Raw genomic sequence first — 23,793 nt, 5'->3', positions numbered from 1 at the left:
TTTGAGTTCCTCCCAGGTGGCAGAGCTTCTCACCCTATCTCTAAAGGAGAGCCCCGCCAACCGCCGGAGGAAGCTCATTTCGGCCACTTTTACCCGTGATTTTGTCCTTTCGGTCATAACCCAAAGCTCATGACCATAGGTGAGGATGGCAATGTAGATCGACCGGTAAATTGAGAGCTTTGCCTTCCGGCTCATGTCCTTCTTCACCACATTGGATCGATACAGCGTCCGCACCAATCCGACTGTCGATCTCACAATCCACTCTTCCCTCACTCGTGAACAAGACTCTGAGGTACTTGAACTCCTCCACACTTTCCATCATTTTCAGCAGACTGCATTGCAAAATGACTAATGATTAACCCCCCCATCCATTTGCTATGGGCAATGTGGGCGACCGCTCAGGGTGCAAGCAATGTTAGGGCGAAGCGAACGCAAATAAATAAAAAATATAAACAAATCTCGCCAGTTTTATAGACTACCGCCGTTCAATTCTATGAGTAAGTTTTTTTTTTGTTTTTTTTATAGAGTCCCCAGTAAGAATAGAATGCACCATGGCAGCACCAGCTGACCGCCTGTGAGAGCTTTGGAACAGGGGATGGACTCACGGCAGCACCCTGCTTTGTGCTTTGGTGTCAATCTCCAAAACACAGAAAAAAAGTCTCCAATAACACCGGTCGATAAAAGTCGCTAGATTTGTCGCTAATAGCTGTTTACGAAAAAAAGTCGTCAGGAGAATTAGAAACACAGATTTAGCAAAGTTGGCAACACGGGAAGAGACAATTTGTCAAGGAGAACACAAACTGCTTCCAAATAAATTGTATTTCATTCCTAAAATTAAAATCGACCCATATAGCAACACCTATTTGTTTGGGTTATGTGACAAATGAAAAAAAGTGTCATCAACGTGACTCACGTGACTCCGGTTAGTTGACGGGTGAAACAGTGAAGCTTATTAAAAGGCACTTGAGATCCTGGATGTTACAGGAGCAGCTCTCTGGACTTGCCATCATCAGCCTCAATCAAAAAGTTGCACAACAGATTTCGTACGATGACGTAATTGATGATTTTTCATCAAAAAAGGCTCGAGAAGTTAGGTTTTAAATTGCACATTACACCTGTTGTTAATGTTTACGCCACTTGTAAACAAGGAAAAAAACACCGGTTTTTCTGTGTACAAAACTTGTGTGTTGTCATGAAATTATATTAGAATGATGCAAAATTTAACCTGTATGTAAAATGTGAAATACTTTATAGCAAAAATGCTTTTATGCGCCACAGAGTGTTTATTTTGTTAGCTTTCTTCAGGGATGTTTTAAAGAATTGTTATTAGATCTTATGATGAAGGATTTGGGCAATTTACAATTATGTTTATGTACTGTATTACATTCATTTATCTTGTTTTTTCTCTGTTCTTAAAGTTAAAGTTAAAGTACCAATGATTGTCACACAAACACTAGCTGTGGTGAAATGAACCTCTGAATTTGGCCCATCCCCTTGTTCCACCTCCTGGGAAGTGAGGGGAGCAGTAAGCAGCAGCGGTGGCCACGCTCAGGAATCATTTTGGTGATTTAACCCCCAATTCCAACCCTTGATGGTGAGTGCCAAGCAGAGAGGAAATGGGTCCCATTTTTATAGTCTTTGGTATGACTTGGTCGGGGTTTGAACTCAAGACCTACCGATCTCAGGGTGTACACTCTAATCACAAGGCCACTGAGGGATGGTTCGCCCACCTTCATCTCATGTGAGATCCACCCAGTTTACTTGTATTTTGTGCGGTGTACAGTTTTTTGGGGTGATTCCCCTCCATGCGCTGCAGCGTGGCTGGCTGGCTGCGTTGCCTTGGAAACACCCGATGCGAAAGGTGTGCGCTTTGCTTTGCAGAATGCAAGCATTCTTACCTCTGTCGAAGAAGTTAGGTTTTTGCCAGGGTTAGTTTGTGTGTTTGTTGGCAACATAACTCAAATAGTCATGGATTGATTTTGATGATTTGTCCGAAAACAACAATTCTTGTCATCGACGACAAACACACTTCACTTCCTGCTCACGGCGTTCCACACGCCCCCCACCTTGCCTGTCCCGCACTGCGTTGAGTATTCTAGGACATGTAGTTTATTTTCAGAACACGGCAAACGCTAAAGCGCCCCCAAAATAACTACACATCAAGATGTTGTTTGACACCGTCAAACGTCACGGCATTATTTGGAAGACCTTGAAACGGAAATACAATGGTATCTACAACACATGCTAGTAGTGTTGTCCCGATACCAATATTTTGGTACCGGTATCGGTACCAAAATCATTCCAATACTTTTCAGTACTTTTTTAAGTGAAGGGGACCACAAAAATTGCAATAATGGCTTTATTTTAACAAAAAATCTTAGGGTACATCAAACATGTTTCTTATTGCAAGTTCATCCTTAAATAAAATAGTGAACATACAAGACAACTTGTCTTTTAGTAGTAAGTAAACAAACAAAGGCCCCTAATTTAGTCAGCTGACAAATGCAGTAACATATCGTATCATTTATCATTCTATTATTCTGTCAACATTATTAAGGACAAGTGGTAGAAAATGAATTATTAATCTACTTGTTCATTTACTGTTAATATCTGCCTACTTTCTCTTTTAACATGTATCGATATATGCGATATATTGCAGGTTTGACTGTGCGATATAGAAAATGACTATATCGTAATATTCGAGTATACGTTCTCACGCAGTTGCTTTTATTACAATAAAGCAGGGGTCACCAACCTTTTTGAAACCAAGAGCTGGTTCTTGGGTACTGATTAATGCGAAGGGCTACCAGTTTGATACACACTTAAATAAATTGCCTGAAATAGCCAATTTGCTCAATTTACCTTTAATGAATAAATCTATATACATACAAAAATGGGTATTGCTGTCTGTCATTCCATGGTACATTTTTTGTCTTTTACGGAAGGTTTTTTGTAAATAAATGATGAAAAAAGACACTTAATTGAACGGTTTAAAAGAGGAGAAAACGAAAAAAAATTTAAATTAATTTTGAAACATAGTTTATCTTCAATTTCGACTCTTTAAAATTCAAAATTCAACCGAAAAAAGAAGAGAAAAACTAGCTAATTTGAATCTTTTGGAAAAAATTAAAAAAATAATCTATGGAACATCATTAGTAATTTTTCCTGATTAAGATTAATTTTAGAATTTTGATAACATGTTTTAAATAGGTTAAAATCCAATCTGCACATTGTTAGAATATATAACAAATTGGACCAAGCTATATTTCTAACAAAGACAAATCATTATTTCTTCCAGATTTTCCAGAACAAAAATTTTAAAAGAAATTAAAAAGACTTTGAAATAAGATTTGAATTTGATACTACAGATTTTCTAGATTTGCAAAAATAATTTTTTTGAAAATTAATCATAATACGTTTGAAGAAATAATTCACAAATATTCTTCTTCAAAAAAAACAAAGCTACAATGAAGAATTAAATAAAAATGTATTTATTATTCTTTACAATAAAAAATAGATTTACTTGAACATTAATTTTAATTGTCAGGATAGAAGAGGAAGGAATTTAAAAGGTAAAAAGGTATATGTGTTTAAAAATCCTACAATTATTTTTAAGGTTGTATTTTTTCTCTAAAACTGTCTTTCTGAAAGTTATAAGAAGCAAAGTAAAAAAAATAAATGAATTTATTTAAACAAGTGAAGACAAAGTCTTTAAAAAAATTTCTGGGATTTTCAAATTCTATTTGAGTTTTGTCGCTCTTAGAATTAAAAACGTCGAGCAAAGCGAGACCAGCTTGCTAGTAAATAAATACAATAAAAAAAAATAGAGGCAGCTCACTGGTAAGTGCTGCTATTTGAGCTATTTTTAGAACAGGCCAGCGGCGACTCATCTGGTCCTTATGGGCTACCTGGTGCCCGCGGGCACCGCGTTGGTGACCCCTGCACTAAAGGCTGTTCCCTCTCTTTCTTGTGTCTCCTTCTGACAGACAGCGAGCGCACATTCTTGCACACGTCACATACTGTCACGTCATACGTCAAATACGAATACGCCCTCGCCCAGCAGAGAGGTAGCAGCGTGGCTAACATTAGCTGTGATGCTAGCGGACAAAGGGGTGCTGATTCTCATCCCAGTCGAGTGGTAATACGAGAGAAAGAAGGTGCGAATATTGTAACAAATAATGGTGCAACGGATCGGCACTGATCCGTGATCCGTTCGGATCAATATCTTCGGTTCGGCACGCACGTGATCCGCGGTCTGATTTATGGTAAAAAAAAAAAAAAAAAAAAAAGTTGTTCCCACAGCAAGGTAATGGCGAGCGGAGTAACAGAGGAACTTGAACGCCACGTGCCGTTTAATCGGTGTCTTTATAGGTGCAGACTCCATTGTGCAAAACGAGTGTTTTAAACACATGCTGAAAGTGCGTCAGCCACATTACGACATCACGTCGCGCACCAACTTTTCAGCGATAAGATTGTGCCAGATTTGTATTAGCAAGAGAAGAAAAAAGTTGTGGACGAACTATCCCGAGCGTCATCTGTTGCGCTCACGACAGAAGGGTGGAGGTCCAGGGGAACTATGTGACGGTAAGTACTCATTTCATCACAGCAGAGTGGGAGATGAGAAGACACGCCCCTGTTACCAGAGTCACCTTGCACAGGTACTGACACAAGCAGTGGAGGAATGGAAGATAAAGATATCCCAGTCACAAGTGATAATGCCAAAAATCAAATAAATGCAGTGAATGAGGCAGGGCTGGGACCACAGGTAGGGTGCTTTGCACATGTAGTGAATTTGGCATCACATCTCAGTCAATAGGATGGAGCGCCTCCTTGGGAGGATCAGGAAGGTTTCCTACTTCCACCCAAGCACAACAGCTGCTCATGTGCTTAAGAAAAAGCAAGAAATGCTAAAACTGCCTACTCAGAAGCTCATACATGATGTCCCAACAAGGTGTAATTCCACTTTTGATACGTTGGAGCATCAGGCAGATATACTCTGCATTGACCCACAAGACCCTGAAGACAAATGTCAAAGACGTCATCATCCTGTCTGATGATGATGTGAGAGTGGCAGAGGAGGTCCTCCAGGTGTTTAAAGGCCTACTGAAACCCACTACTACCGACCACGCAGTCTGATAGTTTATATATCAATGATGAAATATTAACATTGCAACACATGACAATACGGCCGGTTTAGTTGACTAAATTGCAGTTTTACATTTTCCGCTGAGTTTTTTGTTGAAAACGTCGCGGAATGATGACTCGTGCGCGTGACGTCACAGACTGTCTGGAAATATTAGCTCAGCAACAGTTACGGCTAAAAGTCGTCTCTTTTCATCGCATAATTACACAGTATTTTGGACATCCGTGTTGCTGAATCTTTTGCAATGTGTTCAATTAATAATGGAGACTATAAAGAACAATGCTGTTGGTGGAAAGCGATGTATTGCAGCTGTCTTTAGCACTGACACACAGCCGGTGTTTCTTTGTTTTTAACACAGAGCGGTCAAGTGAACATGTTTCTCTACGTCAACCAGCATCTTTTTGGATGGGAAAATTGTGATATATATATTTTTTACCGGAGACATCATTGGATTATTCGTCCTTCTGCAGTAGCTGTTTAAAAGGCAGCTGTGAGCTTGGCTCCTCGGCTTCTCTCTGAGACACTGCGTGTTCACCGCAGCCATCCGACCTCGAGGTATGTCTTTAAAATCTCACTAAAACACTATTAAAACAATAAGCAGAAAAGGGAACTTCCAGAATTATCCCAGTAAATCTGTCTAATTACATCTGAAACGCTCACACTGCTGCCGCCCGGAGCCATTGCTTTTTATTTTATTCATTTTTCTTTTTTCTTTCTAGTCCTTTGCTATCAATATCATCATCCACAAATCTTTCATCCTTGCTCAAATTAATGGGGAGATTGTCGTTTTCTCGGTCCGAATAGCTCTTGCTGCTGGAGGCTCGTATTATGAACAATGTGAGGACGTGAGGAGCCCTCACCCTTGTGACGTCATTGTCTGTGACTTCCGGTAAAGTCGAGGCTTTTTTATCAGCACCAAAAGTTGCAAACTTTATCGTGGATGTTCTCTACTAAATCCTTTCAGCAAAAATCTGGCAAAATCGCGAAATGATCAAGTATGACACATAGAATGGACCTGCTATCCCCGTTTGAATAAGAAAATCTCATTTCAGTAGGCCTTTAAACCCCTCAAAACTGTTACATCTCTGCTGACCACTGAAACTTCACCATCTGTGTCAATGATCCTGCCACTGAAAACAAGGATTCTACAATCCATGGCTCCAAGTGTGGAAGACAGCAGCATCCCTCCAGATGTCAAGCTTTATTTGACTACCTATGTTTCAAGAAAGCTGTTGTGCATTCTTCTGTTGCACTTTAAACCTTTTTTTATTTTTATTAATGGTCATTGGTCCAAGTTTAAAGAAAGGAGAAATCCATTTTTATGTGGCACTGTTTTTAATTAATTATGTTATAAAATGATATTATGCCTTGTGCACTTTAACCTGATTTTAAAAGTGTTACAAAACAAAACTTCTTTCTATTTGTCGTCTTTTTTTTTTTTATTTTTTGCTGATGCGAAAAATTATCCGATTCGTGACACTGATCCGAGAAACGATCCGAAACGTGAGTTTTTTTGATCCGTTGCACCCTTAGTAACAAATGAAGGAAGAATTAATTCCCAAGAAAAACAGCACGGGGTCCATCGTCTGGCGGTGGTTCGGCTTTAAGTGGGAATATGCCGAATAGACAACTTTAATTTGTCAAGTGTAGGGCACAAGTGTTGCTACCAAAAGTAGCATTACTGCTAATATGTAGCATCATTTGAAAAGTCACGTGCTAATAACTTTAATAAATACAGTTTTGGTAAATTGACTTAGATTTCCTTCTCTGCATGAAAGTTTATAAGTAGCATATATTAATGCAGTATGAAGTAGAATGTTTTAATGCAGACACATAGAATCATCATAATGCTGTGATTACATGTATCCAGTGTTCATTCAAGGTTAAGGCAAAATATCGTTATATATATCGTATATTGCGATATGGCCTAAAAATATCGCAATATTAGAAAAAAGGCCATATCGCCCAGCCCTATGTTCTATCTTCACTTCTGTTAAAATGTAATAATCACTTATTCTTCTGTTGTTTGATACTTTACATTAGTTTTGGATGATACCACAAATTTGGGTATCAATCCGATAGCAAGTAGTTACAGGATCATACATTGGTCATATTCAAGTCCTTATGTGTCCAGGGACATAATTCCTGAGTTTATAAACATAATATACATTTTTTTTAAGAGACAAAAGAAGATGTTCTGATAACAAAAAATATCAACGTAACCATAGTGGTATCGACTAGATACGCCACAGTACTTGGTATTATTACAGTGGATGTCAGGTGTCGATCCACCAGTGGCGTTTGTTTACATTTTGACGCCGGTGACCAACGGTGTGTAGTGGAGCATGTTTAGGTATTCCTCGTCCTGCAGGCATAATACTTGTAAGAAACCGGTACTTTTCAGAGGCGGTATAGTACCGAATATGATTCAGTAGTACGGCGGTACTATACTAATACCGGTATACCGTACAACCCTGCATGCTACTATTTAACCTAGTTAGCAAGCTAACGCTAGTTGGTCTCTATGATTTTATCAACATGTTGTTATCAATCACGTTTTTCGATTATTTTAATTTAATATGGTAATACTGACCTTTGGGGTTTTTTCAGCAGGTCATTTTTACTGTTTATTTGAAGTACAAACGCCCGCAGCTGCTGAGGCCGAGGCAAAAGAGTGACCGCTGTTGTAACCCGTAACAACGCATACACCACGGCGATTGAGCAGGCTGGCCAACTTACTGACACAATTGGTTTATCAAAAGATCGGACCAGGCCTAGTCTCGACACAGTAATATAAAGCAGACTTTACTTCACACATGTAGCGAGCTCGGGGGGGCAGGGGCCTGCATCGACGGTGAGCTGTGAGCGAGGCTGACAAGGAGCAAGCTGGGACAGATGTGGGATGAAATAGGCCGGGACAAGTCAATGCATGGACGCCAGGCGTGCATGTGTGTCTGTGGAGTCGCAGCAATGCTTTATTTAGTTGACAAACAACATCGACGTGACCTTTAAGCCGCGGCGGCAGCAAGACGGAGCGAAGATGTGGAGAGCTGCGGCGGCAACGGTGGTGTTTGAGTGAGCAGCGGGAAAAGGGGAACTCAAACATAATATTGGCTGCATTTCAAGAGCGGAGTGTTTTTAGATATGTTGTTTATTTAAGTTGCTGTGTGACAGCAAGCGTTATTGTCATTCAAAAGAGCCCGACAGAGTATTTCTGTCGACTCTGCTGATGCAACGGGCTGATAGCGGCGACACAATACACAAATCACGATAACGCCAACTGAGCGCCAGGGAGGAGGGAGGCGGGGTCATGTGAAGGACAGATGGCTATTATGTGCAGGTCATTTTTTCACCCTACACTAAGGCCATGTCTACACTAAGTCGTTTAACCCCTTAAAACAGGGGTGTCAAACTCAAATACAGAGTGGGCCAAAATTTAAAACGGAACAAAGCTGCGGGCCAAGGTTGAAAAAATTAACCTTTTAATAGGGACCCAAACAAGTTTTGCATTGAATATTGAACAAGCAAGGCTTGTATAACTTTATAGTGACATGCAAACTCCAGAGTTAAATAATAATAATTAAAAAATATCAATGGCATATCAAATAAAATTTAAATACAAATTCAATGCCCCTTTTCTATCTGCAGCCTTCTGAGGTAAATATCAAAATAAACTTTTTCCACAGGCTAATAATAAATTTGAAAATAAAATAATAATGAATGAATCAAACATTCAAGCCTTGAAGTAGCAAGAGAAAGTGCATGAATAAAACGTTAATTTTTGCTCAGTTTGCTACACTGCTTTGCCTTAAAAACAAGCAACACTTATATAACTTAATAGTGCAAAATCAACTTTCAAAAAACAAAACAAAAAAAATCAATGGGTTCTGGGTGTTTGTTCTGTTGTGTTTATGTTGTGTTACAGTGCGGTTGTTCTCCCGAAATATGTTTGTCATTCTTGTTTGGTGTAGGTTCACAGTGTGGCACATATTTGTAGCAGTGTTAAAGTTGTTTATACGGCCACTCTCAGTGTGACCTTTATTGTTGACTGAGAATGCCTTGCATTCACTTATGTGTGTGTACAAGCCGCATGTATTATGTGACTTGGCTGGCAAGCTGCTTGTATGGAGTGAAAGCGGACATGACTGCAAGTTATGGAGAACGTTAAAGGCAGTGCCTTTAAGGCACGCCCCCAATATTGTTACCCGGGTGGAAATCGGGAAAAATTCGGGAGAATGGTTTCCCTGGGGAGATATTCGAGAGGGGCACCGAACTTCGGGAGTCTCCCGGGAAAATCGGTAGGGTTGGCAAGTATGAGTATTAAGAATGCGATGTTAATCGGCGGGCCAGCTGTAATCTTAATCTGATATTGTCTCAAGGGCCAAAGGAAATCACACGGCGGGCCAAATTTGTCCCGCGGGCCAGAGTTTTACACCCATGCCTTAAAAGAATAATTATTTAGCCTAAGCCCCGTTTCAGCCACACTAAACCAGTGTTTAAGGTCCCCCTCCTCTGACAAACTTTTTGCCTTTCAATCCTTGAATCTTCGGCACTTAGCTTTGTATGGACACATTGATCGTTTCCAAACTGAGTTCGGAGAGGAAGTGACGCCAGAAAGACCTCGTCCACACAGGAAGTGACATCAGAAAGAACACGCCACAGCCAGCTTCATAATAAAGCGGTTTGGTAACTTAAAGTTGAAATACCCATGATTGTCACACACATACTAGATGTGGCTGCGCCCGGGAATCATTTTTGGTGATTTAACCCCAAATTCCAACCCTTAATGCTGAGTGCCAAGCATGGAGGTAACCGGTCCCATTGTTATAGTCTTTGGTATGACTCGGCCGGGATTTCAACTCACGGCCTATCGATCTCAGAGCGGACCCTCTATCCACTAGGTCACTGAGTAGGAGTTAACCACTGGAAATATGGAGGCGAGTCATCCAGACATGCCCGTGTTTCTCCTTCCTCTACACGTACAGACGCATGTGGAAATCACACATGAATACCTTGAGAGAAAGCGATTGCAGCTATTTGGAATACAACACTTCTCAGACGGTAAGAGAACTTTTCAATGTCCGGCCGGGTCAGCTGTGTTTCTACTTGGCGAAAAACTTTGGTCATTTGTTGAAGGCGAGACAACGAGAATGCGAGCTCCCGTGGATGTGATAAAAAAAGATAGCGTGTGCTTTGTATTACCTGGCCGTCGAGGAAAACGGCGAATGCATTTGGACTGGCAAAGCAGACTGTGTCAGTTGTTGTCTGCCATGTATGTCGTGGACTCAACGTCTAGGTCCAGAGTATATAAAGTCACCAAAAACGAATGGACAATGAAAGGGAAGGCAAAAGAGTGAGGAGTGTCCTGACCAGATATCTAGATCTCAAGATTGATTGTTGTAAAATGTACATTGTATACTTTCACGTGTCCATTAAAAATGTGATTAACTTATAATGGCTCAGGTGTGATTCACTACAATAGGGCCCCACAGGGCACTGGATTCCAGTTAATTGAAATACCACAACACTGGATATTGTTTAGATAAGTTACATTTAAGAACTTGCACACAAAGCAACACTGGAGATGACTATAACGTGCACATTTTCCGCGCATGCGTACTAGGTCGCGTTGCGAGGGTCGTTGTGTGTGGACATGGATACGGTTAGGTGTGATTTACCCTGGATAACCTTATCCGGCTTAGTATAAACGGGGCTTAAACGGAAAACACGAAGGCGAGGCTCATTCGCTGCAAAGAAATTATGCACGGCCTGAAGTCACAAATGGAAGTCGCTCGCCTTTTTGGCGCGGGCAAGCTAGAAAATGTTTATGTGGTCTGTAATGTACAGCTGTGTGCGCGAGAATGAGGAGTGCAAGCAGTTAAAAGGAAGTGTGAGGGGAGTCAACGGGGCTCATTAGAGCTGACTGATCCTACACTTCTGCGCTGTTCTCGCCACTTAACAAGCTCTAATATGCTCGCTGAAAGGAGGAGACGAGTGTGTGTGCTGTGCAGCAGAGACCAAAGACATGCTTTTAAAGAGGAGGAAGATGCTGTGGACAGCGAACCAAAAAAGCGTACGTTTTAGAGTTGTACGGTATACTGGTATTAGTGTAGTACCGAGATACTACAGGGCATTTTCTGTAATATACACTTTCTGAAAGGTACCGGTCCCGCACCCCAATGTGCCCGTGTCGAGGTCACGTTATGACATTACTGGTTTCCGAGCAGACGAGCATGTACGGCGGCACACAATCACAGAGTATTTACAAGCAGACACAGTGTGTAGACAGAAAAGGGAGAACAGACGCATTTTGGCTTAAAAGGCCTACAGAAACCCACTACTACCCACCACGCAGTCTGATAGTTTATACATCAATGAAGAAATATTAACATTGCAAAACATGCCAATAAGGCCTTTTTAGTTTACTAAATTGCAATTTTAAATTTACCTGGAGTTTCTTCTTGAAAACGTCGCATAATGATGACGTGTACGCGTGACGTCACGGACTGTTAGGAAATATGAGCGCTGCGTACACACAGCCAAAAGTCGTCTGCTTTAACGGCATAATTACATAGTATTTTGGAGATCTGTGTTGCTGAATCTTTTGCAATTTGTTCAATTAATAATGGAGAAGTCACAGTAGAAAGATGGAGTAGGGAAGCTTTAGCCTTTAGCCACACAAACACAAGGTGATTCCTTGTTTAAAATTCCCAGAGGTGAAACTTTACTATGGATAAGAGCGCGGTCAAGCGAACATGGATACTGACTGAATGCCAACCAGCAGGTTTCGGTGAGAAAATTGTGGTAAAAAGTCGCTTCTTACCGGAGATCAGCTGAGCTTGCGCCATCCATAAAGCTGCCGTCGACTTCCCTGAGACACTGCGCGTCAAGACACCCGTGGACACACCCCTCCGACTATCAGGTACTGTTAAACTCACTAAAACACTAGCAGCACAATAGAAAGTTAAGGGATTTCCCAGAATTATCCTAGTAAATGTGTCTAAGAACATCTGAATCCGTCCCAATGCAATCGCGTTTTTTTTTTAAACTTTTTATTCTTTTTTTTTACTAGTCCGTCGCTATTAATATCCTCCAACACAAATCTGTCATCCTCGCTCAAATTAATGGGGAAATTGTCGTTTTCTCGGTCCGAATAACTGTTTTTGTTGGAGGCTCCCATTAAAAACAATGTGAATATGTGAGGAGCCATCAACAGGGGATGTCATCGTCTGCGATTTCCGGTTGAGGCAGGGCTTTTCTGTTAGCGACCGAAAGTTGCGAACTTTATTGTGGATGTTCTCAACTAAATCCGTTCAGCAAAAATATGGCAATATCGCGAAATGATCAAGTATGACACATACAATGGACCTGCTATCCCCGTTTGAATAAGAAACTCTCATTTCAGTAGGCCTTTGAAAACTAACGATAAAGGTGAAGTTATAACTCTGAAACACCCTCAGGAAGAGGTGCTTTAAGACATAGCTAGCTAGCTAGCGGCTAACGTCCATCAGCCATCGGCAATGTTTTAGCGACTTCTAAATCACTAATCCTGGTCTCCATGGCCACAAATAAAGTACGTTTCTTCTTAAAGGGGAACATTATCACAATTTCAAAAGGATTAAAAACAATAAAAATCAGTTCCCAGTGGCTTGTTGTATTTTTTGAAGTTTTTTTCAAAATTTTACCGGTCTCGGAATATCCCTAAATAAAGCTTTAAAGTGCCTTATTTTCGGCTCTCTGCAAAGACACTGGCCATTTCCCTGTGACGTCATACAGTGCTGCCAATGTAAACAAACAATGGGAATACCACAGCAAGATATAGTGACATTAGCTCGGATTCAAACTTGGATTTCAGCGACTTAAGCGATTCAACAGATTATGCATGTATTGAAACAGATGGCTGGAGTATGAAAATATTGAAGAAGAAACTGAAGCTATTGAGCGAATAGCTATTGACGCTATTCATAGCCATAGCATGGCCGAATAGCTGCGTTAGCATCGCCGGTAAAATGTGCGGACCAAATGATCAGGACTTTCGCATCTTTTGACACTGGAGCAACTTAAATCCGTCGATTCGTAAGTGTTTTTTTTTCGCATTAAATGTGGGTGGAAGGAAACGTAATATAGTTGCAAATGCATCTACAGGTTATCCATACATCTCTGTTCCATGTCTGCTTTAGCACCGCCGGTTAGTAGCATGTTAGCATCGATTAGCATAGCATGTTAGCATCGATTAGCTGGCAGTCAACATCAACAAAACTCACCTTTGTGATTTCGTTGACTATCGTTGCAAATGCATTTGCAGGTTATCCATACAACTCTGTGCCATGTCTGCCTTAGCATCGCCGGTCAAATGTGGAGACACTCCGGCACATTCAATGGGGGTCTGGCGGCAGACACTTTCGCATCTTCGGGCCAGTGGTGCAACTTGAATCCCTCCCTGTTAGTGTTGTTACACCCTCCGACATCACACCGACGAGGCATGATGTCTCCAAGGTTCCAAAAAACGGAAAATAACAGAGCTGAGACCCGGTGTTTGTAATGTGTTGAAAATGAAAATGGTGGGTGTGTTACCTCGGCGACGTCACATTCTGACGTCATCGCCTCCAGCGAGATAAACAGAAAGGCGTTTAATTCGCCAAAATTCACCCATTTAGAGTTCGGAAATCGGTTAAAAAAATAGATGGTCTTTTTTCTGCACCATCAAAGTATATATTGACGCTTACATAGGTCTGGTGATAATTTTCCCCTTTAAGTGTCATCCCTTCAGGACGAGGAATTACTAAACATGTTTCACTATACACTGTAGCTCAACGGTGTGTAGTGGATCTACAACTAACATCCACTGTAATGATATCAAGTACAGGCACGTATCGAATCAATACCGTTATGATTACGTCAATATTTTTTGGCATCACAACATCTTCTTTCGTTTTTTAAAAATGTATATTATGTTTATAAAACTCAGGAAATACGTCCCTGGACACATGAGGACTTTGAATATGACCAATGTATGATTCTGTAATGACTTGGTATCGGATTGATTCCCAAATGTGTGGTATCTTCCAAAACTAATGTAAACTATCAAACAACAGAAGAATAAGTGATTATTACATTTTAACAAAAGCGTAGATAGAACATGTTAAAAGAGAAAGTAAGCACATATTAACAGTAAATGAGCAAAAATATTTTCTACCACTTCTCCTTAATAATGTTGACAAAATAATAGAATGATAAATGACACAATATGTTACTGCATACATCAGCAGACTAATGAGGAGTCTTTGTTTGTTTACTTACTACTAAAAGACAAGTTGTCTTGTATGTTCACTATTTTCTTTAAGGCCTTACTGCAATAAGAAACATGTGTTAAATGTACTCTAAGATTTTTTTTTTAAATAAAGCCAATAATGCAATTTTTTTGTGGTCCATTTTACTTACCGCTCCGAAAAGTATCAAAATAATTATAGTACCGGTCCCAAAATATTGGTATGGTGAACACCCCCCACAGAAGTGTGAGGCGATAAGTAAGCAGGAAGAGGACTCACTTTGCCCCACTTTAAGGACCACCTTCATGCCCTGCGTGGCACACACTCCACCCCTCATGCTGTCCAGACTTTGGCGCGTCCCATCTGACGTCGCTGCAGGGAGAAGAAAATGACATAGTTAGCTCAGCGCGCACGCACACACACACACACACACACACACACACACACACACACACACACACACACACACACACACACACACACACACACAAGCGCACAAAAGTATGTCCATTCACAAGGCACAGTGACTGTCAATTTCCAACAATACATTCCGCACACGCGTTCCGGCGAGGCGACAAGTGACATTTGCAGAAGCTGCAATTTAAAAGCACGATTTGAAACTTTGAAATGTCAAACGAAAAAAAAGAACGAGGGGCACTTCAATAAGTCCTCTTGCTCATCGGCATACATTAACACCCCCCGCGGCCCCTGTCGGCGTCGCTTTAGATAAACCACTTTCACCGTGCACTATAAAAGCGGTGGTGCAATTTTGTCTTGGATTGAGATTGAAAACTTCTAATTGCTGTGCTTTTGAATACATTAAATGTACACGAAGGGAAAAGGTGATTGCTGTGTCTTGTCTCCTCTCTAATGTACTGGTCAGTGTATGTTTTGGTCAACCATACATGAAAACCAAAAAACAACTGGTTTCCTTGGATATACTTTTGAAAAACGGCGAGCAGAACATTTTACACAAAGTTTAAGGCGACATTATCCACGACATACATGATATTTTTGTGACAGTATCTGCAGTCACACAACCGCTTTATTCGATGCACCTGCAGCTCATCAATTGATCAGCCAAATCACATGATCACGTTACGTCATGATTTGGTTGCCATGACGACAATAAACCCATCGATACATTTTCTAGCGCTTGTCCCTCTCAGGGTCGGCGGCTGGGGTGAGTGGAATTAGGCGGGGTGACAATAATAAACAAAAAATAAAATGAAAAAATGACATCTAGGTCCGTCCGTGTACTTTCCGTTCATTCTATTTCCAATTCTTAAATGCAAATCTGGCTTCACAGTGGCAGAGGGGTCAGTGCGTCTGCCTCACAATACGAAGGTCCTCAGTAGTCTGGAGTTCAATCCCGGGCTCGTGATCTTTCTGTGTGGAGTTTGCATGTTCTCCCCTTGAATGCGTGGGTTCCCTCCGGGTACTCCGGCTTCCTCCCACCTCCAAAGACATGCACCTGGGGATAGGTTGATTGGCAACACTAAATTGGCCCTAGTGTGTCAATGTGAGTGTGAATGTTGTCTGTTTATCTGCGTTGGCCCTGCGATGAGGTGGCGACTTCTCCAGGGTGCACGCCGCCTTCTGCCCGATTGCAGCTGGGATGGACACCAGCGCCCCCCGCGACTCCAAAGGGAATAAGCGGTAGGAAATGGATGGATGGAAATGCAAATCTAAAAACTAATTTTGGGCCAATTTTTTGATTTTCATTTCTGAAACAAAAGCTGGACAATTTTTTAATTACACTTTTTTAAAATGACAATAGGACTCCTGCTGAACAAAGGTGTTACCGTGATACTAAAAACAAGCTAAAATACTGCTTCCGTTTAAATTTGTCATCATACAGATGATGCATTTTTGTATTTTGGATAAACATGAATTGGATTTTTGTGTTCATCAGAAAAAATAAAAATGCATAAAAGGAAAACAGCACAAAATCCAATGTCATGGCAATATTTTAAAGAAAATGAACCCTTTTTTGTTTGTTTTAAAATCTGACATATATAATAAAAATCGAAAAATGGCCATAATTTTGTTTTATGATTTGGGTTTCAGAATTGGAAATAGAATGAACGGAAGGTACACAGACCCATCTAAATATTCTCAGTTTCAAAGAGAAATAACTACATCTAAAAAAAAAAAAAGTGTTTACTTATATTTCATTCATCAAAAATTTTAATCACCAGTCAAGAGCAACAAAAAACATGAACCCAAATTCTGAAAATGTTATATTCCGACACTGGAACTGAAAGATGCTATCTAAAGACTATATTGATCCAGGATGAAGCGCTTATTTTTTCAATTTTAGTTTCTGTATTTCAAAATAACATGCAAATAAACCCAACAGTGTTTTCTTTGTCAATTAAATTAAAGTTCAATGACCTGTGAATGTTGTCTGTCTATCAGTGTTGGCCCTGCGATGAGCTGGCGACTTGTCCAGGGTGTACCCCGCCTTCCGCCCGATTGTAGCTGAGATAGGCGCCAGCGCCCCCCGCGACCCCAAAAGGGAATAAGCGGTAGAAAATGGATTGATGGATGACCTGTACTTCCCCTGTGTCTTGATTTTTACCAAATCTTGTCCCAATTACATGTCTATACCCGTGTCGTACACCTATCTTTCCTCTCCTCTACACCTGTGGCCAACACTTGTGTCTCGGCCTTGTGTCCTTCACTTGTGTGTTGACTTTTGTCCACACCTCAGTCTTGTTCTCTTCTACTTCTATACTGTCTTTCTTTTTTCCATGCTCACTTGCGTCCTGCTTTTTTTCAAGTTAAATGGAAGCCAACAGGTGGCGCTTTTGAGGGGGAGGGGGGATGTTGAAGTGGACGGGTCAGTGGGAATGTTTTACCGGGGCTCCAAGCACTAAGGGGGCACTGGGCTTTGGTGAAGTTTGAAGATTTTTTTTTTTTCCCTGTCGTTTCAATATGCAAGTTATGAAAAAAAGAACTTTGTGAATGTTGAGATAAAATTAATATAGCCGTGAAAGTTAAATAATAATGTTGGGTGAGTCAGATGAAGAATGTCTAAGACTACTTATAAAAAGTAATTCTCAATTTTAACTTTTGTATCTCATTGCCCATAACTGTGATGTGTTCAAAGACCCTTGATTAAATTTAGAAATATTGTTTTTAATGACAGGGGATACTTAACCCCCAGGAGATGCGGTAAAAATGATATAATCCTAATAATAATGATGTGTTATAAAGAAGACAATCCAATGTGTATCAGCTTATCTCTACTTTAAAGCAGGAATGTCAAACGTACGGCCCGCAAACAGGTTTTTTCCGATGAGTTTAGCAAGTGTAAAAATTATTGGCTTTTTTTTTAACGAAAGACACTGCTGTTCTAAATGTGTCCACTGGATGTCACAATAGCAATTCTGTTAGGCAAGCAAACGGTTTATACCGGAGCCAAGCAAGGGTTACACAGTAAAGGGTGACTGTGGTTTCTCTTCCTCGACCCTCATGAAATTTAAAACCTGCCGTTTTATCTCTTCTGCTTCGAGCACATTGTCATTTGGCACCCTCGTTGCCCCAAAATGTCTCCGTCAAACATGAGAAAAGTTTACTTTTTCCTCTGTTTCTTACGATTTGTTGAGTTAGCACTAGATAGATACATGGACATGACAAAGGAAGTATTTGATACCTAGAAGAGTTTACATTTTGTGTTTTTTGTTCAATCCCAGAAGGACTTAATGCAGGGGTAAGGAACCTATGACTCTGGAGCCAGATGTGTCTCTGTTGATGACTGCACCTGGCTCTCAGATACATCTTAGCTGACATTGCTTAACACAGTAAGTAATGAATAATTCCGCTGGTAATCACAGTGTCAAAAATAACGTTCAAAATATAAAACATTCTCATGCATTTTAATCCATCCATCCGGTTTCTACCGCACCTGTTCAAGAAGTCGCATTAATGGTAAGAAGTATTTTATTTATTGCTGGTTAGCTTCAGAATAACAATGTTATTACAACGAATAAGAGACTTATTATACTCTAAAAATGTTGGTCTTACTTAAAAATGCTGGCATTTAGTTGTATACAGTCTTAAAAAATATATTATATGGCTCTCACTGAAATACTTTTTGAAATATTTGGCTTGTATGGCTCTCTCAGCCAAAAAGGTTCCCGACCCCTGACTTAAAGATTAATCCTGGTTTTGTAGATACACTGAGACCAAGTCTAAGACCATTGTGTTTTTGAAACTGCGCCAATTTCCTCAGAATTTTGTTTTCATAATCTGCTTGTTCTATTTTTGGCCAAAGTAAAACAAAGAAAACAACCTGGAGTTGTCTCTATTTTTAAGTTATCATGTCATGATTTTACCATTCTGGCCCACTCGGGAATTGATTTTCCTCCATGCGGCCCTTGGGCTTAAATGAGTTGACACCCCTGCTTTAAAGTGAAGGAAAACCTGACCAATTCATAATTATATTTAAGTGAAAAATGACAGGTTGTATGATTATTTAAATTGATATGCATGCTACTTAATATTTAATTTGTTGGCAGTGTTTTGTTAAAAAAAACAAAAACGTGTTATTTAGGGGGGTTTATCGAGATATACCGTATTTCCTTGAATTGCCGCAGGGCATATAGTATGCGCCTGCTTAGTATTACCGCCTGGTCAAACTCGTGACGTCACGAGAGACACTTCCCCTGTCATCATTTTCAAAATGGAGGAGGCTGATTTCAATACTGGTAATTTGAAATCGCATAAAGGGAAGAAGATTAAGAGCTATTCAGTAGGATTTAAGGTCCAAGCTTACATCACACTCAAATTTTACTGCATGCCTTTGGTAAGTGCCGGAGTGCGAAGAGGTTTTAAAATAATTAGCGCATGCTTACTTTTACCGCTAGCCTTTGATAAGCGCAGGAGTGAGAAGCGGTTTTAAATTAATTAGCGCCCCGGCGGCAATTCAAGGAAATACGGTCTTCTCTATAGCAGTGGTTCTCAACCTTTTTTTAGTGATGTACGCTCTGTGAACATTTTTTTAATTCAAGTACCCTCTAATCAGAGCAAAGCATTTTTGGTTGAAAAAAGGAGATAAAGAAGTAAAATACAGCACTATGTCATCAGATTCTGATTTATTAAATTGTATAACAGTGCAAAATATTGCTCATTTGTAGTGGTCTACCTTGAAACATTTGGGAAAAAAAGATATAAAAATTACTAAAAACTTGTTGAAAAATAAACAAGTGATTCAATTACCGGTATGAATAAAGATTTGTACACATAGAAGTAATCATCAACTTAAAGTGCCCTATTTGGGGATTGTAATAGAGATCCATCTGGTTCATCAACTTAATTCTAAACATTTCTTTACAAAAAAAGAAATATTTAACCTTAATTTTCATGGAACATGTCCACAAAAAATGTAGCTGTCAACACTGAATTTTGCATTGTTGCATTTCTTTACACAGTTTTTGAACTTACATTCATATTTTGTTGAAGTATTATTCAATAAATATATTTATAAAGGATTTTTGAATTGTTGCTATTTTTAGAATATTTAAAAAAAAAATCTCACGTACCCCTTGGCATACCTTCAAGTACCCCCAGGGGTACGTGTACTCCCATTTGAGAACCACTGCTCTATAGTGTAATCCCATCCGTAAAAAGTGCGTGTTTTAAAAAATCTATGAAATAATATTGTTTTTGGTGTGTGTAAACATACAAAGTGTGTGTGCGTATAGGGTGGTGGCGTTGTGTTTACGGTGGGATGGGGGGCTTTTAGGAGTTTACGTCTGGGGGCCCAGAATTTGGTGCTACACCCCCAACAATATCCAGGAACCAAGTTTCATTGGTCATCCGAGTATGTAAACTTCAAATGCTGGAAAAAGTGCCTAGGAGTGTCACAACGTCTCTTTTTATCCAAGGCTTATAATTATACTAACACCATCCGCTGTCCGTCAAACAGCTTGCAGCTTCAGGGCAGCTTGGCAGCGCGGCAAGAATGTTGTCAGTTATATATTTATGCAAGAAGACGAAGAAGTGAGACAAAGTGACAACCGCACCTCCTTAGCATCAATCAATCATGCACAACTCGCAAACTCCCCACCCCCACCCAAAAAACAAACAAACAAACAAAAAAACATTCGTCCTTCCCTATTTTCTAGGTTTTAGTCATTGGTACTCATTTGTCCTCACACTAGCGATTAGCCCGTCTGGAGAAAAAGGGTGTAAGGGAAGATGGAAAGAAAGTGAGAGAGAGAGGGGTGTGAAGAAGATGCAGCTTCACTTCTAACACCTCCTTCTTCTCTCCATCCTTCCATGCATAATGTGGAGCGTGAAAGCAGGAGGAGGACAAGACGGAGGTCAATGCATGAAGCACACTTGCACAAACAGGAATGCAAATTGGGCTCACTTTGGGAGACGTCTTATACAAATAGCATTTATTGACTTTATATGACAATTTGTTGTCCCGCCTGTGCATGGCTGGTCCTCTCTTCATTTGAATGTGGACTGAGGAGAGAGACGGGCCAAACGGACCCGCCCACTCACCCTCAGCTGTTCCGAAACTAATGTCCTCTGACACGAGTGGGCAACAAGGGAGGTGAGGAAGACGACGTGGGCGAGCAGACAAGGAGGGCATGCGGAGGGACGGGATTGCCAGGCCAGGAGATGTGATTGGCTGTGACAAGCTGTCAGTGATATGATGAGGATGCGACATGATGCCATGTGATGATGGAGTGACACGGCGTGGACCAAATTCTCTTCTGCCAGAGTATTTGTGAGGACGTGGAGGTGTCCCCATTTGGGTGGAAAAAAAAGAGACACGAAGGAGGACGTGGCCGTTCACAATGAGATAAGAGCGGAAACGGGGGAGCGATGAGTAATTGAGACAATGATGAGCGCTGATGTGACAGGGCAGAGGACACGGGAGAGGAACCGACGTCTCTGTGAGGACACAATCGATGGAATAAAAGTGCAGTCACGGCGTGGAGGTGCGCACACGAGGGGGCCGGGGAGGGACAGCACAAGATGACAAACGTCCGTATGCAAGTGCATCATGCTGGATGAGGACATTGGACAGATCCATAATGCATGAGACATATGAGACACAGGTGCACAGCAAACACAAAAAACAAATACAGCAAAAAACACAAAGGTCCGTCCGACACCTTAGCCTTAGACTCCTGTTTTATTGTCATTCAAATTTGAACTTTACAGTACAAATAAAAACGAAATTTCGTTGCATTAGCTCTTGGTAGTGCAGGATTTAAAAAATAATAATAATAAAAAGAATAAAAATTTAAAAAAAAAGCAATAAGGTGCAGAAATAAACAAATAGTTTACTGTACAGATAAATACATTGCACTTTTTCACATGCGTCCATGTTTATGGATGTATGTTATATTGTCTTTTTTATTCCAGCGAGTTAATCCATTTTGGGGGGAGTTGAGGGGATAATTTAATTATGATGCGTTCAAGAGTCTTACAGCCTGAGGGAAGAAGCTGTTACAGAACCTGGAGGTTCTGCTACGGAGGCTGCGGAACCTCTTCATAGAGTCCAGCAGTGAAAACAGTCCTTGGTGGGGGTGGGAGGAGTACATCCGGAAAGTATTCAAAGCGCTTCACTTTTTTCACATTTTGTTATGTCACAGCCTTATTCAAAAATGTAATACATTCATTCTTGTCCTCAAAATTCTACACACAGTACCCAAAATATTTTTTTTTTTGCTTGTATTTTCAACATTGTCATTTCCAGGTGCATTATGTCCTGTTTTTGCTTGAACTTTGTGTCATACAACTGTGTCTCTCCATGCACTGGTTGACCAGTGTGTCCTATACCCCGAGCTATACCTGGGGCGTTATAGCTTAGTTGTTAGCGTGGCCGTGCCGGCAACCTGAGGGTTCCAGGTGCGATCCCCGCTTCCGCCATCCTAGTCACAGCCATTGTGTCCTTGGGCAAGACACTTTACCCACCTGCTCCCAGTGCCACCCACACTGCTTTAGATATAACTTAGATATTGGGATTCACTATGCAAAAGCGCTTTGAGTCATTGGAGAAAAGCGCTATATGAATATAATTCACTTCACATGTGTGCTGCTCCCATCTGCTAGGCTTGGGAATCTTACAGCAGCTCACGATTCAGTTCCCTTCTGATTTTTGTCGTAATGATTCAATTCAGAATTGATTCTCGATGCAACACAAATTTCAATTCTAACCGACTCTTGCAATAACAGGGGACTCTTGACTTACAAACTCAATTGTTTTTTTAATAAATAAAAATATTGTTATAATAAAGCAAGGCAGCACGGTGGAACAGGGCTTAGTGTATGTGTGTGTGCCTCACACACACTAAGGTGTGTGTAAGGCCCACACAGTCAAAGGTCCTGGCTTCCTCCCACTTCCAAAGACGTACCTGGGGATAGGTTGATTGGCAACACTAAATTGGCCCTAGTGTGTGAATGTGAGTGTGAATGTTGTCTGTTTATCTGTGTTGGCCCTGCGATGAGGTGGCGACTTGTCCCGGGTGTACCCCACCTTCTGCCCGTGTGCAGCACCCCACAAATCCGAACGGGACAAGCGGTAGAAGATGGATGGATATTGAAGCAGATTTTTTCATCAGAAACAATGTGAATCGGAATAAGATTTCAGCCTTGACCAAAGTCCATATTTCAGTAAAATTGTGTCCACTTTGAACACAATATAAAGTGCTATACAGTACTGTATGTCAAACAAAAAATAAGAGGGCGATGGATCAATGTTCTACTAAATAACAAAGCCAAAACAACAACATCTAGCTGAACTGTTGTCATTTGATGCCGCTCTTCCAACACACACATACTGTCACTAGCCCTGTGGTGTACTCACAGTTTAAAATCACAAAACGCCTTAGCCTTAGGCAAGTTGCTCCAATGATAAGGAATCTGCTTTACCATGTCGAATAATCTTTTTTTCGTGCACTCAGCAGAAGGACTTATACTGAGCTAGGAAATCTAGAACAACGTTGTAAAGTCACACGCAGTAGCACAGCACTACTGTGCTGACTGAATGAGCACATGAGGTCGATAAGCCCACCTTGGCCTGGGTCAACATTTGGTAAGTCAATTAACCGACGATAAATGAAAAAGAAAGTTGGAAAGTTAATAAATCGCCATCTAATAATCGCCGGCTAGTATCACACAGTGCAATGAGTTAGCATAAAGCAGATAACATGGTCAAAAGTAGCACAAAACCAAATTCCATCGCATCACTGTGGGAATATTTGCGTTTAAACCTTTGGAACAAGATGAGACGATTAAGACCGAGAGGCCAGTTTGCTGAATGTGCGCGACTACATCAACGCCCACATGAAATACAACCAGTCGACAGTCCACACTCATTTCGCACTCAATTGTGAAGATGCCAAGTGACAG

At 40.7% G+C, this 23,793-nt stretch overlaps 1 protein-coding gene across 1 annotated transcript in view; it reads right to left on the bottom strand.

Moving 5' to 3' along the window:
- The window catches only part of LOC133560389 (ephrin-B3-like), a 192,390-nt gene that overhangs the window by 14,017 nt on the left and 154,580 nt on the right, over positions 1-23,793 (bottom strand). Inside the window, exon 3 of the mRNA XM_061912853.1 lies at positions 14,692-14,784. Coding sequence (XP_061768837.1) covers positions 14,692-14,784 — 93 coding nt within the window. The remainder of the gene's footprint in view (positions 1-14,691; positions 14,785-23,793) is intronic.

The sequence above is a fragment of the Nerophis ophidion genome, linkage group LG10 (genome assembly GCF_033978795.1).
Source record: "Nerophis ophidion isolate RoL-2023_Sa linkage group LG10, RoL_Noph_v1.0, whole genome shotgun sequence".
NCBI lineage: Eukaryota > Metazoa > Chordata > Actinopteri > Syngnathiformes > Syngnathidae > Nerophis > Nerophis ophidion.
Note: the sequence above shows the minus strand (reverse complement) of the source record. Positions and strands in the feature narration are given on the sequence as shown.